This window comes from Panicum virgatum, chromosome 8K (genome assembly GCF_016808335.1).
Source record: "Panicum virgatum strain AP13 chromosome 8K, P.virgatum_v5, whole genome shotgun sequence".
Lineage (NCBI taxonomy): Eukaryota > Viridiplantae > Streptophyta > Magnoliopsida > Poales > Poaceae > Panicum > Panicum virgatum.
Window position 1 is genome coordinate 14,466,352 of NC_053143.1, and position 17,798 is coordinate 14,484,149.

General features: G+C 43.7%; 2 protein-coding genes across 2 annotated transcripts in view; both read right to left on the reverse strand.

Moving 5' to 3' along the window:
- LOC120644014 (putative disease resistance protein RGA1) overlaps positions 1–17,798 on the reverse strand; it is a 52,808-nt gene that overhangs the window by 22,403 nt on the left and 12,607 nt on the right. The window lies entirely within an intron of this gene.
- Positions 11,219–16,280, reverse strand: LOC120644015 (LRR receptor-like serine/threonine-protein kinase GSO2). Its single transcript, XM_039920546.1, has 2 exons — positions 12,523–16,280; positions 11,219–11,943 (listed from the first exon to the last, which is right to left on the reverse strand). The coding sequence occupies exons 1-2, from the start codon at positions 15,724–15,726 to the stop codon at positions 11,935–11,937; spliced, it is 3,213 nt and encodes a 1,070-aa protein (XP_039776480.1). The 5' UTR covers positions 15,727–16,280; the 3' UTR covers positions 11,219–11,934.

Sequence of the window (17,798 nt, forward strand, 5' to 3'; positions counted from 1 at the left end):
TTTGGAGATGGAAATTAACGACGATCGCTCGCAGTCGCAGGTTCTCTCTCCGGCGGTCCGGCCCTCCCGCGCCTGCACGCGTTGTGGTCGCAAAGGTGGTGACTCGTGTGAAGGGAATAAAGCTGCCGGCGATTACGCGGCTGCTTTAATTTGGTGACCCTGATGACCCCGTGTTGATGACCAAAATTGGCAGTAACCTGAACAGACCGGTCTGACCGGTGTGTCTAGGCGGTCTGACCGGTCTAGGCATTTGTAGACGGTCTGGCATGACCAACCGGTCTGACCGGTAGGTCCGACCGGTCTAGGAGGAGTCCGAGTACAATTAGAGTTTTTAATAGATTTAGATCTGTAAACAGGATTTTTTGCGGGGTAAGTCTTCCCCACCCTATAAATATAAAGGGTCACGGCCGATTGAAGGAACAACCCAATCGAATCTATCAAAAACACATCTTTTATCTTTTTACCTTTACCCTACTTTTCCAACCTCGACATTATGTTCTTCTCTCGTCTCCATGGTGTTTGAGAACGCCCTAGCTGGCCTGCCGAGACTAGGGCAACCCTACACGCGCTTGCCCCGACGGGGTCCCTCCCGGGCGACCGGTCTGACCGGTCCCTCTGACCGGTCTGACCGCTCCACACAGGAGGTGCTGCAAGGAGCTCCTCCTCGCGTCGCGCAACCTAGCGCGATCGTGTGTTGGCCCGTAAAAGGCGTCAACATATTTTGGTGACTCTGCTGGGGAACGAGAATCAGGCTATCATAGCCGATTTGTCAAACCCTAGCAATCCAGCATCATCTGAAGAACTACTTGAAGAGTATCGGCGAGAATACGACAAAGCAGTCGAAGGTCTACTTTTGTCTTGCTTTCGTATAACAGAGCATGGAGTCGTTAAGATAAAGGAGTTGCAGACACCATCTACCATTGATGTATTAATGGAGATGCAATCTTCAAGTACTTTATCTGATATTCTATCTGGTTTTGTCAAGCATTTGATTGATAAGAAAGATAGTTCAGTTGCAATTCCTGTTATTCAAAAATCGGCTATTGAAAAGCCAACTAGTAATCCTTGCGAAATTTTGCATAATGTTGCTAGTCAAGATACAATTCGGCCGTCCCAAGCCGAAATTGTTGAGCCAAATTTCCCTAACAAGAGCACAAAAACTAAGTTTAGTACTTCTACGCTCGGGGGGCAACAAAACATAGTCAAAGGTTCCGGTTGCACCGCAACCAGTCTGACCGGTTATCCGACCGGTCTAACCGCCTCGTCTAGGGTTTCACCAAATAATTCAAAACCTAAGATGGTTAAGCCCAAAAAACCCGAGATTGGTGTTTGGAAAACTGTTGAATCCAAAGGCCGTCACAAGCATCAAAAGGAAAAGCCGAAGCCCTTTCTTGGAGATCTTCCGGCTAAATTCAGAAAATGAAATAATGATGCTAGTCGGCTAAAATATCCAAAACACTCAAGATATACTCCAAGACAACAATTCCATGATCGGAATCGGCAGACAAATAATTTTCCTAATTCAGTGCCTTTTTCATCACATAGGTCGTATACACATATACCATACAGCATGCCTTGTTTTTATCCATCATGGTATTTTAATTCCTATATGCCGTCTCTTTCTACATATTTGTGCCCAAATTATATTACCTATAGGGAGCCGGCAATTAGTAAGCCACCACCGACAAATAATGGCCGTTTTGATCCAAAAAATTGGCCTGTGCAGAAAAAGAAACACATGGTGATCAAGCAAGTTTATCGTGTCAAAAAAGATGGGCGATTGAATAAAAATTCAGATTTGACACAAGATAAAGAAAAACCGACCGTTGAAGAAACATCGGCTAGTTCCGTTGCTCAGATTGTCCCCAAAGGAGACCATACTTCAAACAATATAGTCGAACAATGTTCAAGTTTGGCTGGGGGGCAAGATAAGAGCATCTATATCGGTTCTGACAGGACCGGTTTGACCGGTTCGTCAGACTGGTCTGACCGGTCTGAACCTGGAAAGTCTGGTGGTGCAAAAAATAGGATCAAGCCAACCTTTGAGGAGCTTCTGGATAAATACAAGAAGATATCTGCACAAAAACAAAGCAATCAATTGGAAGGCAAACGAAAAAGGAGTTCTTCATCACCAAGATCAAGAAAGCATCAACGGCCACCGTATTGGTCTTCGTCATTCATCTCGTCGATGCATGTACCATGGTCTGCATATTCAGGTTTTCTTAATCCATGGTTTGGTCATAATCCTTGGCTGCCATATTATGATTATCAGTTTTATACTTTACCAAGGAGCTATGATTTGTATAATCGACCGCATTGGCCGTCTAAAGGTTTTTGTTATTGAACATGCTAAGGAATATAAAGCCGAAATAGTTTGCTGATCGTAAGCTAGAAATTGTTACATGCTAGTTCTCTTAGTTCGGCTATTTTAGCATGGTTAAATATAATGTATGGCCGACGTATTGTTAATCGTTGCCCTTAGACAATTTTGGTCCAGAGAAGTGTTCTTTGGCACGCAAGATTTGCCAAAGAACAGGGGGGCATATGTTGACGACCAAAATTAGTAGTAACCTGAACAGACCGGTCTGACCGGTGTGTCCAGGCGGTCTGACCGGTCTAGGCGTTTGTAGACGGTCTGGCATGACCAACCGGTCTGACTGGTAGGTCCGACCGGTCTGACCGGTCTAGGAGGAGTCCGAGTACAATTAGAGTTTTTAATAGATTTAGATCTGTAAACAGGATTTCTTGCGGGGTAAGTCTTCCCCACCCTATAAATATAAAGGGTCACGGCCGATTGAAGGAACAACCCAATCGAATCTATCAAAAACACATCTTTTATCTTTTTACCTTTACCCTACTTTTCCAACCTCGACATACTGTTCTTCTCTCATCTCCATGGCGTTTGAGGACGCCCTAACTGGCCTGCTGAGCCTAGGGCAACCCTACACGCGCTTGCCCCGACGGGGTGCCTCCCGGGCGAGCGTTCGTAGGATCATCGCCGTTCTGCACTGCGACTGGTCTGACCGGTCCCTCTGACCGGTCTGACCGCTCCACACAGTAGGTGCTACAAGGAGCTCCTCCTCGCGTCGCGTGACCTAGCGCGATCGTGTGTTGGCCCGTAAAAGGCGTCAACACCCCGCCCGGTCAAGGGGATAAGCTACTCGGTTTAAAGTTTAACCCGCTCCTTAATGATAACTTTCGCGACGTTTGTTTACGGAGGACGGGTAGCTCTCCTTTTGGAGTACCAGGTCAGTAGGTCACTAAGCCTTAGATTACACCTGTTAATTAGGTCGAGTCGAACGCGATTATTTAACCAGTCGTCGCAAGTCGCCTGCCTAACAAATAGACGACTGCATACTGTAGTTAGTCTGTACCGTTGGTCCGATCCTACTATGAAAAGTGTTGCTGTGTCAAATCCAGATTGTGTGGGTGTTTAGGTTTATTAGAAAACTATGGAGATGACGAGGATTATTATTCAACATGGGGAATCAAATAAAAAATACTATACTCGAACTAGAAATTTCGAATAGCGAAGGAAAAACGCAAAGTAGCATTAATAATATTATGCATATAATTATTTTTATTTTCTTTTTATTTTGGTTAATTATTGTTAGCTTTAGTTTTTATTAATAATATATGTTTATAACTGATACAAAGCTAAATGGTATTTTATATTTAATTTTTATAATGGTATTGGTGGGTGATTTTAATTAGTTACACGGGTATTTTAGGCTAATTTTTATGGTAATGGCAGTGGAGGGTAATTTTTGATTAGGCACACGATATTTTAGGCTAATTTTTATCATAATGGCAGTTGTGGGTAATTTTTATTTTTCTATTTTTCTTGATTAACGTGAGAATTTCTAGGACTTGAGAGCGAAAGTGGAGGCTCCGTTTGTTGGCCAAATAATAAGATAACTAGGCGTATGGCTCGCGCATTTGCGCGACTAGTATTAAAAATTTAAAAATTTGTATGTCGTTGTATCCTTACTAATTTTTTAAAGATTATACTATTTGTTACCATACATCACCTTGTTCATTTTTATAAATTATGTCTTATTGTTAGTTAAAACAATTCAAATATGCTCTTCCTATAATAACAATTTGATTTGTTGAGTTTTAATAATATTATGCATATAATTATTCTTATTTTCGTTTTATTTTGATTGATTATTGTTAGCTTTAGTTTTTATTAATAGTATAGGTTTGTAACTCATACAAAGCTAAATGATATTTTATATTTAATTTTTATAATAGTATTGGTGGGTGATTTTTAATTAGTTACACGGATATTTTAGACTAATTTTTATCGTAATGGCAGTGGTGGGTAATTTTTATTTTTCTATTTTTTTCTGATTAACGTGAGAATTTCTAGGACTTGAGAGCGAACATGGAGGTTCCGTTTGTTGGCCAAATAATAAGATAATAGATAGATAAGAGTTTGCTTTATATATATACAACTATTGTCAGCCTATTGAAGCAAGATATAAAAATAGCAACCAAAATTTAACATAGTTTGGGTAACTTTGACATGATTTTTTAATATGATCAAGAAAAACATTGGTAAATATAAAACTGCAAGTGAAATGTATTTCTAATTGTGATACTTTGCTTGGATGGCATCCAATGGAACAAGAGTTATTGTAGGATAGCTAACATCATGCAACAAGTCGGCCGCCTACAGCCCATGCCACCCACTCCAGCTAGCCAACGCCAGGCACACGCGGTGTGGGCCTGTGAGGCCGCTGCCCGCGCTGCTCCCCGCAGTGAGCGAGGCACGCACAGAGCTCGAGCTTCTCAAGCACAGCGAACGCGGCGGCGGCAGGACGTCGAGTGATGCTGTTCAGTCACACGCAGTGGCGGCGCTGGTTCGCCGACAGGCGTCCTGCTTGTTGGTGTTCACCTCTGTCTCACTATCTCTTCTTTGCTTGTGGCTGTGGCCTTCTCGTCCTCGTTTCGCTCTTCAGGGTACATGTCGTCCGGCCTTCACAACCAGCCGGAGCAGCGACTTCAGCATTGCTCCCATTTGAACTACAACTCCGGTTGTGTTGACGTAAAAATCTACACACCAAAGTCTGAGAGCACTGTTCATCAAACTCAGACTGCAATTTTTTTAGACCAAACATGCCAGTCAGTTTGACTATTTAACTGACAAGGTGAAGATGATCCTCTTGAGGTAAAAGACGATCAGGCGATCAGACCGATTTGATCCTGGCACCAGCAACGATAACAACATAGCAGAATAAAGCATGATAAATAAATAACCGGCCATGAGGCCGATTCCAGCATCCTGCTGAGATAAGCGGCTCATCGACTATCCAAACTAGATCTGTACAATTGATGGCGACATAGCTTGAAAGCTATCGGCTAGAGAACCGATTGGAAACAGGGCGCCGTTGACCTTTTGATCCACTATGAATAAGACCATAAGCCAATAAAGCTTCAACTGACTTTACTACTAGTTTTTCCAGATGAAACAACAGTGATGCACCCGAAAGTTGCAATTTAGAAATACTACTAGCAAAATATTAATCTAACCTCACCAGCCAATAGATCTATCCACAGTAGAACTCGATCTCAACGGCACATGACCGATAACCATGAATAAGATGCAACGGGCCATTAATTAATATATCGTCTATTTTAATAGGATAAAAGCTAATCAAAGCAGATCAGATAGCAAGACAGGATAAAAGCTAATCAAAGCAGATCAGATAGCAAGACGATGGATTACAGAAATATTAGCCGATGCAAACTTAATCAAGGCAGGATAAATGTGATTCTACCACATCTAGCCGATCAGACGATGCGGCTTTGCAAGATATGATAAGAATAGATAACTGGTAGGTAAACTAGATGAAATTACAGTGATGCGCCGGTAATTAAAGCCTAGCAGACCTGATAACTTGTAGGCGAATCTAGATGAAACCAGTGATGCGCCCGGTGGTTAAAGTCTAGAACTCCTTGTAGACGAAGACTGCGGCGAACTGGAGATCGAGGTGATGCAGCCCAGCTTGCTGAAGAACTCTTCGAAATCTATATTACTCCTAAGACAGAAAGGTAAAAGTACTTGAGAAATTAAATGTATTGTATTGCTCGATGTGATGAAAATTACAATGACCGTCATCCCTTTATATTTATAGGGGCGGCTTGGATCTCAGGCAGGAGACTTGCCTAAAGCAACTATGATTTGACTACCTTAATTAATGCCTAAACAAAGAAAATATTAAGATATGTGGACTCTGAATCCCCTCGTGTAGAGTCCTTAAAGATGAAGCTTCTCTGTCTGACTTGCCCGTGAAGAAGAAATCTTGCTTACGTTATCAATTTGGACTAGTCCTTCTCTCATGCGACAATTCATCCTTATTTTATTCCATTTACTTCGACATGCACATTATGGATCTGTCCTCGCTGCATCTAGCGGTATGCCTGCATGCACTTTCTTTATCCCACGGGCTCATTGGTAACATTTTCTACCAACAATAATAAAATATCCGGCCATGATGCTAACCACACTTAGATTAACCGAGAGCTCTCTATGTGATAAAACTACACACGTACATGCAAGTATTATTAGCTTTCACCTCTTCACATGTAAACTCCATATACTTTCATGCTCCAAGCTCTGTCGCCAACTTCCAAATGCATATCCGCTTCCAGATTGATACTCTGTCCAAATACACCAACAACCGATTGCTTCACGATTCAGATTACATCGGGTTTGCCAAAATCTGGTGTCAACAGGCTGGCTCGTGACGATTCGGCATAGCATTTCGTCAAACACGTTGCAACCACATCCGCATATGGCCATGGCTGCCGACGCTCTAAGAGTCGGGAGGTGAAGGACTGAATAGGTGACCAGAAGGGGTTGAATGTGAGCTTCAAATTCGATTTCGAAAAACCAGAGAGAAAAAGTCCCAATTACACCAGACACACCTCAAACAGTTAGTATTAGTATCGCATAGCTCAGGACGGCTATCGGCAGTCAGAACACACTCGTGGAAGCAAAGCGATGAAAAGCACACACAAAACTCGCGCACTCGCACAAACACACAAAAGCCGATCAGAGAAAAATCACCGGAAAGAAAACATCTCAAGTACTCGAGCAAAGAGGGGTTAGTACACAGAGAAACAAAAACTAGAAATACTGGAATGAAATCTAGCTAACACAAGCACAAATTAACTAATTTTTGTTTTGCTTTTTTAGGTTTTAATTAAGCAGGAAATTAATTGAACCTGGAGCATGAAAATAAATCTAGTGATAGAATTAAGAGACTATGGCTAGAGGGCAACACTAGAACATGACAAGCTACTCAACTAGAGCCTAAAATAGTTCTAGCAAAAACAATCGAAAAAGAAAAACCAAGTGAGACATTATGTCGATTGTGGGCGCAATTTTGCTAATGAAGAGCGAGCTCGATCGGGGCCGGGATCTCGCACACACGCACCCAATCCATCTCCCTGCACAAGAAAATGGACACTACTGCTGCGGGCTGGAGCCGCTGCCCCACCAGTGCCGCTCGAAGTTCACTCTGGTGCTGCGCCACCGCGTTAGAACTAAGCCGAGCGCCGCTGACCGCTTGCTGCCGCACTGTGCGTCTGGCAGCTTGCCCTCGCCGCTGCACTGTTTGCATCGGGTGAGTGCAGAGTGCCACGTGGGTGGCCACCTCCGTGCGCTCCCAGGCAGAAATGCGACGGCCGCTGCCGCCTGAGGTCTGCGCAGGGGGCGTGCCCTACCTGGCGCACGCACGATCAGACCGCTGCACGCTGAGTGCCGAGGCTCAAAATTCCTGCAAGTCAACGAACGAACAGACACAAAGGGACTCAAAAAATCCAACAGAAATCAAGAAGGAAATAACACGAATTGAATCAGATCAAAAACCCGGTGGGCACAAGGAGGAGAGGGCCTCCTTTCCCATCCAATTTGTAGCACAAGGTCTCAAATCTCCATAGCAATTTCATAACCCTAGGAGATGAGAGGAAGGGGGAAGAAGATCAAATCTCCAAAGCAATTTCCTAACCCTAGGAGAGGAGAGGAAGGGGGAAGAAGAAAGAAGAAATACCAGGAAGGGGGCGACGGGAGAGGGGGGGGGGGAAAGAACAGCGAGCACACAGGGAGTGTTGACGCAAAAATCAACACACTGAAATCCGAGGGCAAGTGTTCGCCAAGCTCTGAAAAGTCAACCAAGCGTGCCAGTCAATTTGACCTGAAATTGACAAGGGAGAAAACAAAATCAAATTCGAGAGCGTATCACTGGGATTCCGAATATCTCTCACACAGGCATATCGGCAAGCTTTGCCGATACAATAGACAACAAAAGGTATTAAATGCAAGTGTATAACAAACGAGTGCGTCGGCAGGATCAGCCGATGCACTAAACCACAAAACTGGCTTGAAGTAGCCGATTACGCGTATATAACAAAATCTAAGGTACGAATGTGCAACTTAGATAATGTAAACTAAAAACAGATCTAAACCGGCTCTTGAAATAACGAAAGTGTTATTACAAAACCTAAAGCCGATCTAATATGTTTTTAGCAGATGGATCTGATAATGGCCAAAAAGCATAGGAAAATCTACAAATCTAGCCGATATCGATAATTGGTGAATAAATCTAGATGAGATGACAGCGATGTGCCCAGAAGTTAAAGCTTAGATAAACTCGATAACTTTTGAATAGATTTGAACGAAGCCACAGCGATATGCCCGGTAGCTAAAGCTCAAATATACTCGGTAAAACGAAGATTCACTAGCAAACCAAGTCGCTCGAATGTGAGACGTCTTTGATCAACTTGAAAGAACTCATCAAAAAAGAAAAGAAAAGGTGAAGTCGCCGAAAATGTACCAAGAAATTGTAAATTGTTATTGTATTGGATATGTATTAAGTTTTTCTGGTCTCTTACAACTGATATTTATAGCCTAGCGCTACCGAGTCTCAATGATAAAACTCGGGTGTGTCGCCGTAGTGGTTCCTGCGAGGCCCGACGTGCCATTGGTGGCCGTGAAGGAGGTGATGGTGGCCCGAGGGCCGAATCCAACGTCGTCTGGCATCGGAAGACGCGGCGCGAGTGGAATTGTTTGGTCGTTGAAGGTGATGGCGGTACTGTATGGCAGCGTCGCCGTCCTTGTGCGCTTGGAGGAGGCGCTACTAGCGCAGGCCACCAGGGAAAGACGAGGAATCCATCCCCAAATTGAAAGAAACGTAAGTCTTTTTGGTCCATGCTTACACAGGGGGTGAGGCAAACAGGGCTCCGGCGTGTTTTGGCGTTGTCGGCGTGTTCTCGGCGAGTCGTTGTGCCTAGGGTGCGAGAGGCCGTGCGGCCCCTGGAACTCGGCGAGTTCTTCCCACAGCGGCGTCTTCCTTCTTGTGCTCAGTGGTCGGCAAAGTGACTGATAACGTGTTGTGAGTAGAATTGGGAGAGCAAATGAATTGAGGGAATGAATGATTGATTGTATTGATTAGTGGAAGACCACTTGCTTTTATACATGCCAAAGAGGGTCAAAGGGTGTCTGTTCCTGCCCTTCACGTAATTAGTAACTCCCTGATGACATCCTATTCTTTGAAAACAAGTAGGATAGTTTGGTCGGTCGCGTAAGGGTCTGTTTAGTTCCCACCCCGTAAACACAAAAAAAAACCGTAAACGCATTAAAGTGAAAATGAATCTTGCTAATTTGAAGTACTAAATGAAGTCTATTTACAAAACTTTTTGCATGGTTGGGTTGTAAATCGCGAGACGAATCTAATGAGCCTACTTAATCTATGATTTGCAACAGTGATGCTACAGTAACCAACCGCTAATTATTGATTAATCACGGATTAATTAGCACCATTAGATTCATCTTGCGATTTACAACCCATCCATACAAAAATTTTTGTAAATAGACTTTATTTAATACTTCAAATTGGGAAGATTCCGTCGCAAAATTTTTTTGCCTTTACAGACCTCACGAACTAAACACGGCGGCAAAGTTACCGCATCGGCACATCTACATGAAGTGGGCGTGCAATAAAGCTCTGCCTTTTCGTACGCCGTTGGGACTTGGGAGATAATTGCAAGCTGGTGCAAGCTTTACATGCCACGGTGAGAGAGCAGCCGAGTGCTGAAGCTCTGGATGGGATCACACGAGCTAGCCGGCATCAATGAAACTGATAAATTGCGCGCTACGCTGCGCTCATTTGAAAATATAGAGTAAAATAGTTGATGCGTTGATGGTTACGTATGCGTTGATTATTACGTATAGGCCGAATTCATGTCTCGCGTCGGACTTCCTCTCTCCAAGACACGAATGGGCTGATTGTTGTGTATGGGCCGAATCCATGCCCCGCGTCGGGCTTCCTCTCTCCAAGACACGTGTCGCGGCCACAACGTCCAGGCGCTCTCATCCCTCCCTTTTCATGGCGTATAAGAGTAAGAATACAAGATGGGGAGCAGTCACCATCCCACGATCATGACCCCGCGAAGAAAGTGGCGGAGAGCCGACGAAGCGGTGGGCGGCGAGGGGAGGAGGCTCGCCGCCGGCATGCATCTGCAGCCTAACCTTTCCGAGCACAGGGCGCACTGCCGCTTTCTGATTAAAAAAAAGTTAACCTTGTGCAACGACACAGTATGAAAAAGCCAAGTGCTGGTTTGAAGCGTGATCTTGCGTAGCTGTAGTTTTCTTTTTTTTGTTCTGATTAAAAGAACAGTTAAACCTTTTTTTTTGCAAGGACACGTGATGGGCGGAGTTGCCGGAGGAGTAAGTGCGTGCAGGGTTTCTAGTGTGATCTTGCGTTGCTGTAGTTTTCTTTTCTCTCTCTAGCTCCAGCCGGCCGGCCGGAGCACAGTACACAAGCAGCATGCATGACGATATTTTGGTACCGGGCAATGCACTTCATAGAAGAATTCAGTGTAACCCTGTGACTGTGAGCTAGCTTCTTTGCGCAGCCTGGCTGCAATTACGTGGCCGTCCTTGAGCTGGCCCTTGTACACATGCCCAAATTCACCCTCGCCCAGCAAGTTTGGATCCTAGAATGATTTTTTTTTTGGAAAAGTGGAAGTATAAAAGTAATTTAATTCCCTGCACCAAAAAAATCCACCACGTCCGAGGTGACCTAGCAAAGATGCACCCAAACGCTCGCACTTTGGAAGAACCACCTACAAGACTCATCATTTTCTCTATCAGATTTCTTTTACAAGTGGCCAACTGTTCTGGTATATATTACCAAGTACAGAATGGTGGAGATTGAATTGTGGGGATTACATTTTGGCAATTCATAAAATTTGTGGGAAATGAATCAAATGATACAAATTTGTACTCAAACACTGTTTGCTACTATGGTGCTAAATAAATAGCATAGGCGACTTGAGAAACTGTTCGAGAATAATGAAAACTCTTGCAGGAAACAGAACAATAACAACAGAAGAGACAATCTGATACATTGGGTTCAACAACGGACACAGGAAGCTGCAATAGGACTTTGTCAGTTTTGTCTCTTTTTCCTTCTTTTATCCTCTTTATTATCTTTTTCAAAAATATTGTTTCATTTCTTTCTTTTTGCTGATGTACAACTGCATTCCTGTCTTAATAAAATTTAAGTAGGGGGCTCCTTTATGACTTCTCCAGAAAAGACACTTCCTGAACTATGCATTGCAGCACTTGGATTATGTTTCCCCCCGATCACTCTCGAAGTCCTCGTTATCCAACTCTTTGCAACTTCCTGACTCTTCGGTCACTTTCTGACTCTTCATCACCTTCTAATCCAATTTCTAGTTCTTCCTCATTTTCTGATTCTTCATCAATTACTGGATCTTCATCACTTTCTGATTCTTCATCAGTTTCTGACCAGTTTCTTGCTCTACATCACTTTCCGGCTCTTCATCAATTACTGGATCTTCATGACCACTTCCTGATTCTTCATCAGTTTCTGACTCATCATCATTTGGCAGTCTCCGTCAAAAGTCCTAAAAAACAAAGTCATATGTATGTAAGATACTAAATAGCGTTGGTAGCACCCACAATAGTGCTGCTATAGCAGTAGCTGACCTCTACCGCTACCGCTACGAGGTAGCAGACCCGAAACAACAAGTTTCGCTATTGCAATTAGCATCCGCTATAGTGGGCCGCTATTGCTGATTTTAGGCTGCACTTTGCAATGTTGATGATTAAAGTGACAATGAAGATGGATTAAGTGATCGTAATAAGAAAGTTGAAAAACGGCGATTTATTAGGAAGTAATAAAGAATGATAAGCTGACAAATAATGTTGTTTTCATTAATATGAGAATTTAGTGCTAATATGTACCTATGTATCTTCTTTATATCCATTTATTTAATTTTTTATTGGCTCTTGTACAACAAAATGTAATGGGTAACTAAAAACACTTTTGAGCAAAATTAATGTTAATTGCTTAAATACACTCTAAAATTTGTCTAATTTTTTAATTCCGCTATTTGGATTTAACATCTGCTATAGCATCCGCTATCTGCGATCCTCTATACGGACACTAATCTGCTACCACACCGCTATACTCTATTTATTACCTTGTCTATAATATGTGCGAGCTTCATCTTGTTCTCCTCCGATTTGCACCACTGAACTAGTTCAGGGCATCCATGAATCGTTAGGCACTGCAAACTGGTGAGTTTCTGTATGGTGCCTGGCAGAGACTTGATGCCCGTGCAATTAGATATCCAAAGGCTTGTAAGAGAAATGAGGTCTCCTAACGTCTCCGGCAGAGAAACCATGCCCTTGCAACTGTTCACTTCTAGAGTCTGCAGGCGAGTGAGTTGTTGTATGCTGACTGGCAGAGTCTCGATGCGCCTGCAGTACATTATTTTAAGTTCCATGAGAGATGTAAGGTCTCCCAAATACTCTGGCAGCGATACCATGCTTTCACAAAATCTCACTTCTAGAGTTTGCAGGCAGGTAAGTAGTTGTATGCTGTCTGGCAGAGTCTTGATCCACGAGCAAACATGTAGCTCAAGTCTCGTGAGAGATCTGAGGTCTCCCAACCACTCCGGCAGCGAAAACATTCTGTTGCAAATTAGAGTTTGCAGGTGGGTGAGTTTTTGTATGGTGCCTGGCAGAACCATGACAAACTTGTAGTCACTTATCTCAAGTTCTGTGACAGAGGTAAGGTCTCCCAGCCAGTTCGGCAGCGTCAGGACAGGCAGCAAGAAGTTTTCGTGACCACCCCCAGTGAGGTACTTTTCTTTACCTCTCACAGTCAGGGACGTGAGACCTTGAAGGAAATCCGTTGAGCTGCATGTAATGTCGCTGCATTCTGCAATCTCTAAATGTTCGAGGGAACGGAGGTGGCGAAGCAAGCTCCAGTGACACAGAGGCACCATGCAGCATTCCACGTGAAGACTTGAGAGAAAGAGGCCGCTGTTCCCCAGTGACGACAACATTACTTTGTCACTACTGTGTACCTTCAACTTGTTTATACTTCGTGGCAGATGTGGTTTGATCCTCAACCTTGGGCAGCGTTTTATCTCTACAGAACTGAGGCATGGGAATGGGGGCTCATTCAAACCGTCCTCCGTGTCCCACTCTTCTAGGCATTTCATATCATCTATGGTGAAGTTCTCAAGTCGAGGAAATGCTCTTGACCCCCCGTACAGGTGCACGTCAATCTTCTTAATCCTGTGCATTTGTATGATACGCAGGTTCTGAAGGTTTGGTAACTGACCAAGTGTTGGCAGGCTACCACATCTGGGCAAGTTGTTCATTTCCATAGTGGTCAGACCAGGTAAATAAGCACCAATGCGCATAACCAAGGATGGAAAACTGATGCTATTATAACCTTGTAGGCAGAAGAATGAAACACTGTGTGGTGGCACTAGTTCCCTCAGAACTTCTGCGTCCTCCACAAATCTACTCACAGCTCCTGTCCATTCTAAACTTAACCTTCTAATATGTGTCTTCTCCACGAGCTTCATTGCCTGTAACTCTTCTACCGACTTCACATTTTGAAGCCTTCTTATCACCAAAAAATCAGCTCCGTAATACTCGCACACAAAGCATTCACCATCAACAGTATTGTACTGAGGTAGCGTGGACCAACCCAAGTTACCGCTCCTGTATACAAACTTCAAGCTGTGCATTTCAGATATACTTACTGGCAGCCTACGCAGACTTCGGCACCCCGAAAGGTCTAGTGTATGTAACTTCTTGAGGTTACAAAGAGTTTCAGGTATGCTGGACATTGTATCATTTTGAGAAAGATTCAGATACTCAAGATTAGTGAGAGTACAGATCCGCTCCAGGAGAACATTTATTTCATCTGGATAGAGAAGACTCTGATAAATGTTGCCAAAATTCAAATGTCGAAGTTCACTGAGATTACCATCAACAGTATTGTACTGAGGTAGCGTGGACCAACCCAAGTTACCGCTCCTGTATACAAACTTCAAGCTGTGCATTTCAGATATACTTACTGGCAGCCTACGCAGACTTCGGCACCCCGAAAGGTCTAGTGTATGTAACTTCTTGAGGTTACAAAGAGTTTCAGGTATGCTGGACATTGTATCATTTTGAGAAAGATTCAGATACTCAAGATTAGTGAGAGTACAGATCCGCTCCAGGAGAACATTTATTTCATCTGGATAGAGAAGACTCTGATAAATGTTGCCAAAATTCAAATGTCGAAGTTCACTGAGATTACCAAAAACTTCTTGTAGCCCTTCCATGGCATGTGCATAAGCGGAGCACCCATACAAATCCAAATATTGGAGCTTGGTTAACCCATTGAGATCTGCTGACACATCTCGAAGATAAGAACATCTTGACAAGTCAAGGTGCACCAGGTTACAGAGATTCCCAAATGATGTAGGCAATTTTTTCAGACAATATATACCTGATAAGTTCAAGTACTTGAGTTCAGTGAGGCTACCCAAAGCTTCAGGCAACCTCATTATGTCCGGTAACTCTTCCCCTACAGATAGGTTCAGATATTTGAGTTTGGTCAGGGAGCCCAAAAACTCTGCCTCGTCAAGTACGTTTCCTGAAAGGTATGAGCTGTCGGATAAGTTCAAGTATTGCAATTCTGTGAGACTGCCCAATGCTTTTGGTAGCTGTCCAACATTTTCACAGTTAGATAAGTTCAAGTATTGCAGTTTTGTAAATCTAGCCAGGCATTGTGACACTCCTATGACATTTTGACAATTTGCAAAATCCAAATGCTCCAAACTTTTAAGGTCACCAAATGATTCTGGCAGTTCTTCTATGCCCGAGAAACCAGATAAATCAAGATGCACCAGATCTTGAATTTCTCCAATCGAATCTGGTAATGCTAGGATGAAACAAGACCCGCGAAGACTGAGGAACCTTAACTTTGAGAGCGTTGTGATGCATTCTGGAATCATTCGGTCCTGGATCTTTGGAGCATTAATGTACCTCAACTGCTTCATTCGACCAATAGAATCTGGCAACTTGTTTATGAGGCACTCGCTTAAATCCAACACTCGAAGGGAGTTGGCAGCACAAAATGCAGATCCATGTACCTCACAATCCCGACAGTCCATAAAACGCAGTGCCCTTAGCATGGCAAGAGAAGTCGTGCTTGACTCCAGTGGCTTGCTACAGTCAGTGAGCAATGCAAAGCGGCAGCTGCTCCCCCCAGTGTAGTCTTCTTTACTCTGGTCCAGAATTTTTTCACCGAGGAGTGTGGTTGCCAAGTCATGCACCAGATCATGGATCGTGAAAACTGTGTCATGCTCACCATACGCTCTATAATTCTGCATGAAAAGTATGTAAATATAGTAGTGTCAGGATTCTAAACACTTAAATTGTATAACATCTCGATATATACCAAATGTCTATAAATATATACCAGATCAGGCCACATTATATTTCAGGGACAACCATTCACTAGAAAAATATGAGAAATGCAAATGTAAATTCAATAGTTGTTTACTACTAAGCCTCATGATATTATTTCTAAGTGAATATTAGGCTTGTAAGTAGAAATTTACTTGAAACTTCATGCATGCAAGCTCCTCATTCATGCTGATTTTTTTGCAATTTGATCCTTTTCCCAAAACACTTTCATGTTTCACTACTAGAAAAGAGTCCTTAGGTACCGGTTTTTGAACCGGTACCCCAAAACTGGGACCTTTGTCTCCATCTTCAGGCACCGGGTTAAGGAACCGATGCCTAAGACTCTTTTAGGTACCGGGTCAAAGTTCGAGCCGGTACCAAAATATCCTTTGGTTGGGATTCGAACCCGCAACCTTTTGCCTCACATGTTGCTCCTTTACCATCTCACCTACGCAGCAGTTGTGATTGAGAAGGAAATATTTTACTTTTGAAGTAACCCATGGATGAGCCTAAGGTAGGCACCGGTTGGTGGTACCACTCGGTACTAATGTAAAAGTTATCGCTCGGTACCTATGGAGAGCGTAACACCAACCGGTATTTAAGGCTCATCCGTAGGTTCTATCCACCCCAAAAGTACCGATATGAAGATGAACCGGTACCTATGCTACTTTTGGGGTGGACTTTTGGCGTGTTTTCTAGTAGTGTTGGGACCCCTGAGTGACTTAAACTTATCTTTCCACCCAGGGGTCGACGCCATGACTCACGGCGCTGAGACGCCGTGACTCGTGGCGCCAAGGTGTGCACCCGCAACTGTTTCCTAGAGCTGTTGAGGTGGCGCCGACATGGCAAGTACCTCGACGCCATGCCTCAATGCTATAATTCATGGCGCCGACCCCAGGGTCCAAAAATGAGTTTACGTCGCCCAAGGTTCTAAACATGAATATTTTTTAGAAAAAGGCTATATTGCAAAAAGTATGGTCATGCATGATAGGACCACAAAATTTGAGGTTGCTAAGGGTTTGTCTCTTATCCTTGCACGAAAGGGATGATGGTGCACTTGTCACGGACACGACTTAGGGCCTGCTTGGCAGCACTTGTCACACCCTGAAATCCAAGATTCAGGATGTGATTAGAGAGAACATTAATTCAACGATTTTCATGAATTTTTAAAACCTTGGTAACATCTGTTTAATTACCAGGATATTTAATGTAGGAAAACAAACAATTTCAAAGATTAAATGAATATGCTTTTTGTTGTCTTATTGAAGTGTTGCATTCATGCTAAAGTGCATCCTGTGTTTATGTTGATGACCAAAATTGGCAACAACCGATGAGACCGGTCTGACCGGTGCCCTAGGCGGTCTGACCGGTCAAAGTGTCTGTAGTCGGTCTGGCATGACTGACCAGTCTGACTGATGGGTCTGACCGGTCTGACCGGTTTACACAGAATCCGAGTAACACTATGGATTTTGTAGATTTAGATCTATAATAGAATTTCTTACGGGGCAACACCTCCCCACCCTATAAATATAAAGGGCCACGGCGGATTGAGGGTATCCAATCGATCAAACACAAGACCAATCTTTTACTTTTATTGTCTTTACCTTTTATCCAAACCCTAGCTTTTTCAACCTTGACATATTGTTCTTCCTTCGTCTCCATGGCATTTGAGGACGCCCTATAGCTGGCCTGCCGAGTGTAGGGCAACCCTAGGTGCGCCTACCCCGACGGGGTCCGTCCCAGGCGGGCGTTCGTTGGATTCTTATCGGGCTGCCCCAACAAGACCGGTCTGACCGGTCCACCATACCGGTCTGACCGGTTGGTGCTGCGGCGCTGCAAGAAGCATCGCTACGCGCTGCACGTGCAAGTGCTATCGTGTGTTGGCCCTGAATCGGTGCCAACATATTTTAGCGACTCCACTGGGGAACAAAAATCTAGCTATTATGGCCGATCCGTCACACCCTAGCCATATGATATCACATGATAAGCCGCTTGA

Excerpts from the sequence above, each read along its gene's own strand:
- LOC120644015 (XM_039920546.1), bottom strand. The coding sequence starts at position 15,726 with ATGCAGAATTATAGAGCGTATGGTGAGCATGACACAGTTTTCACGATC.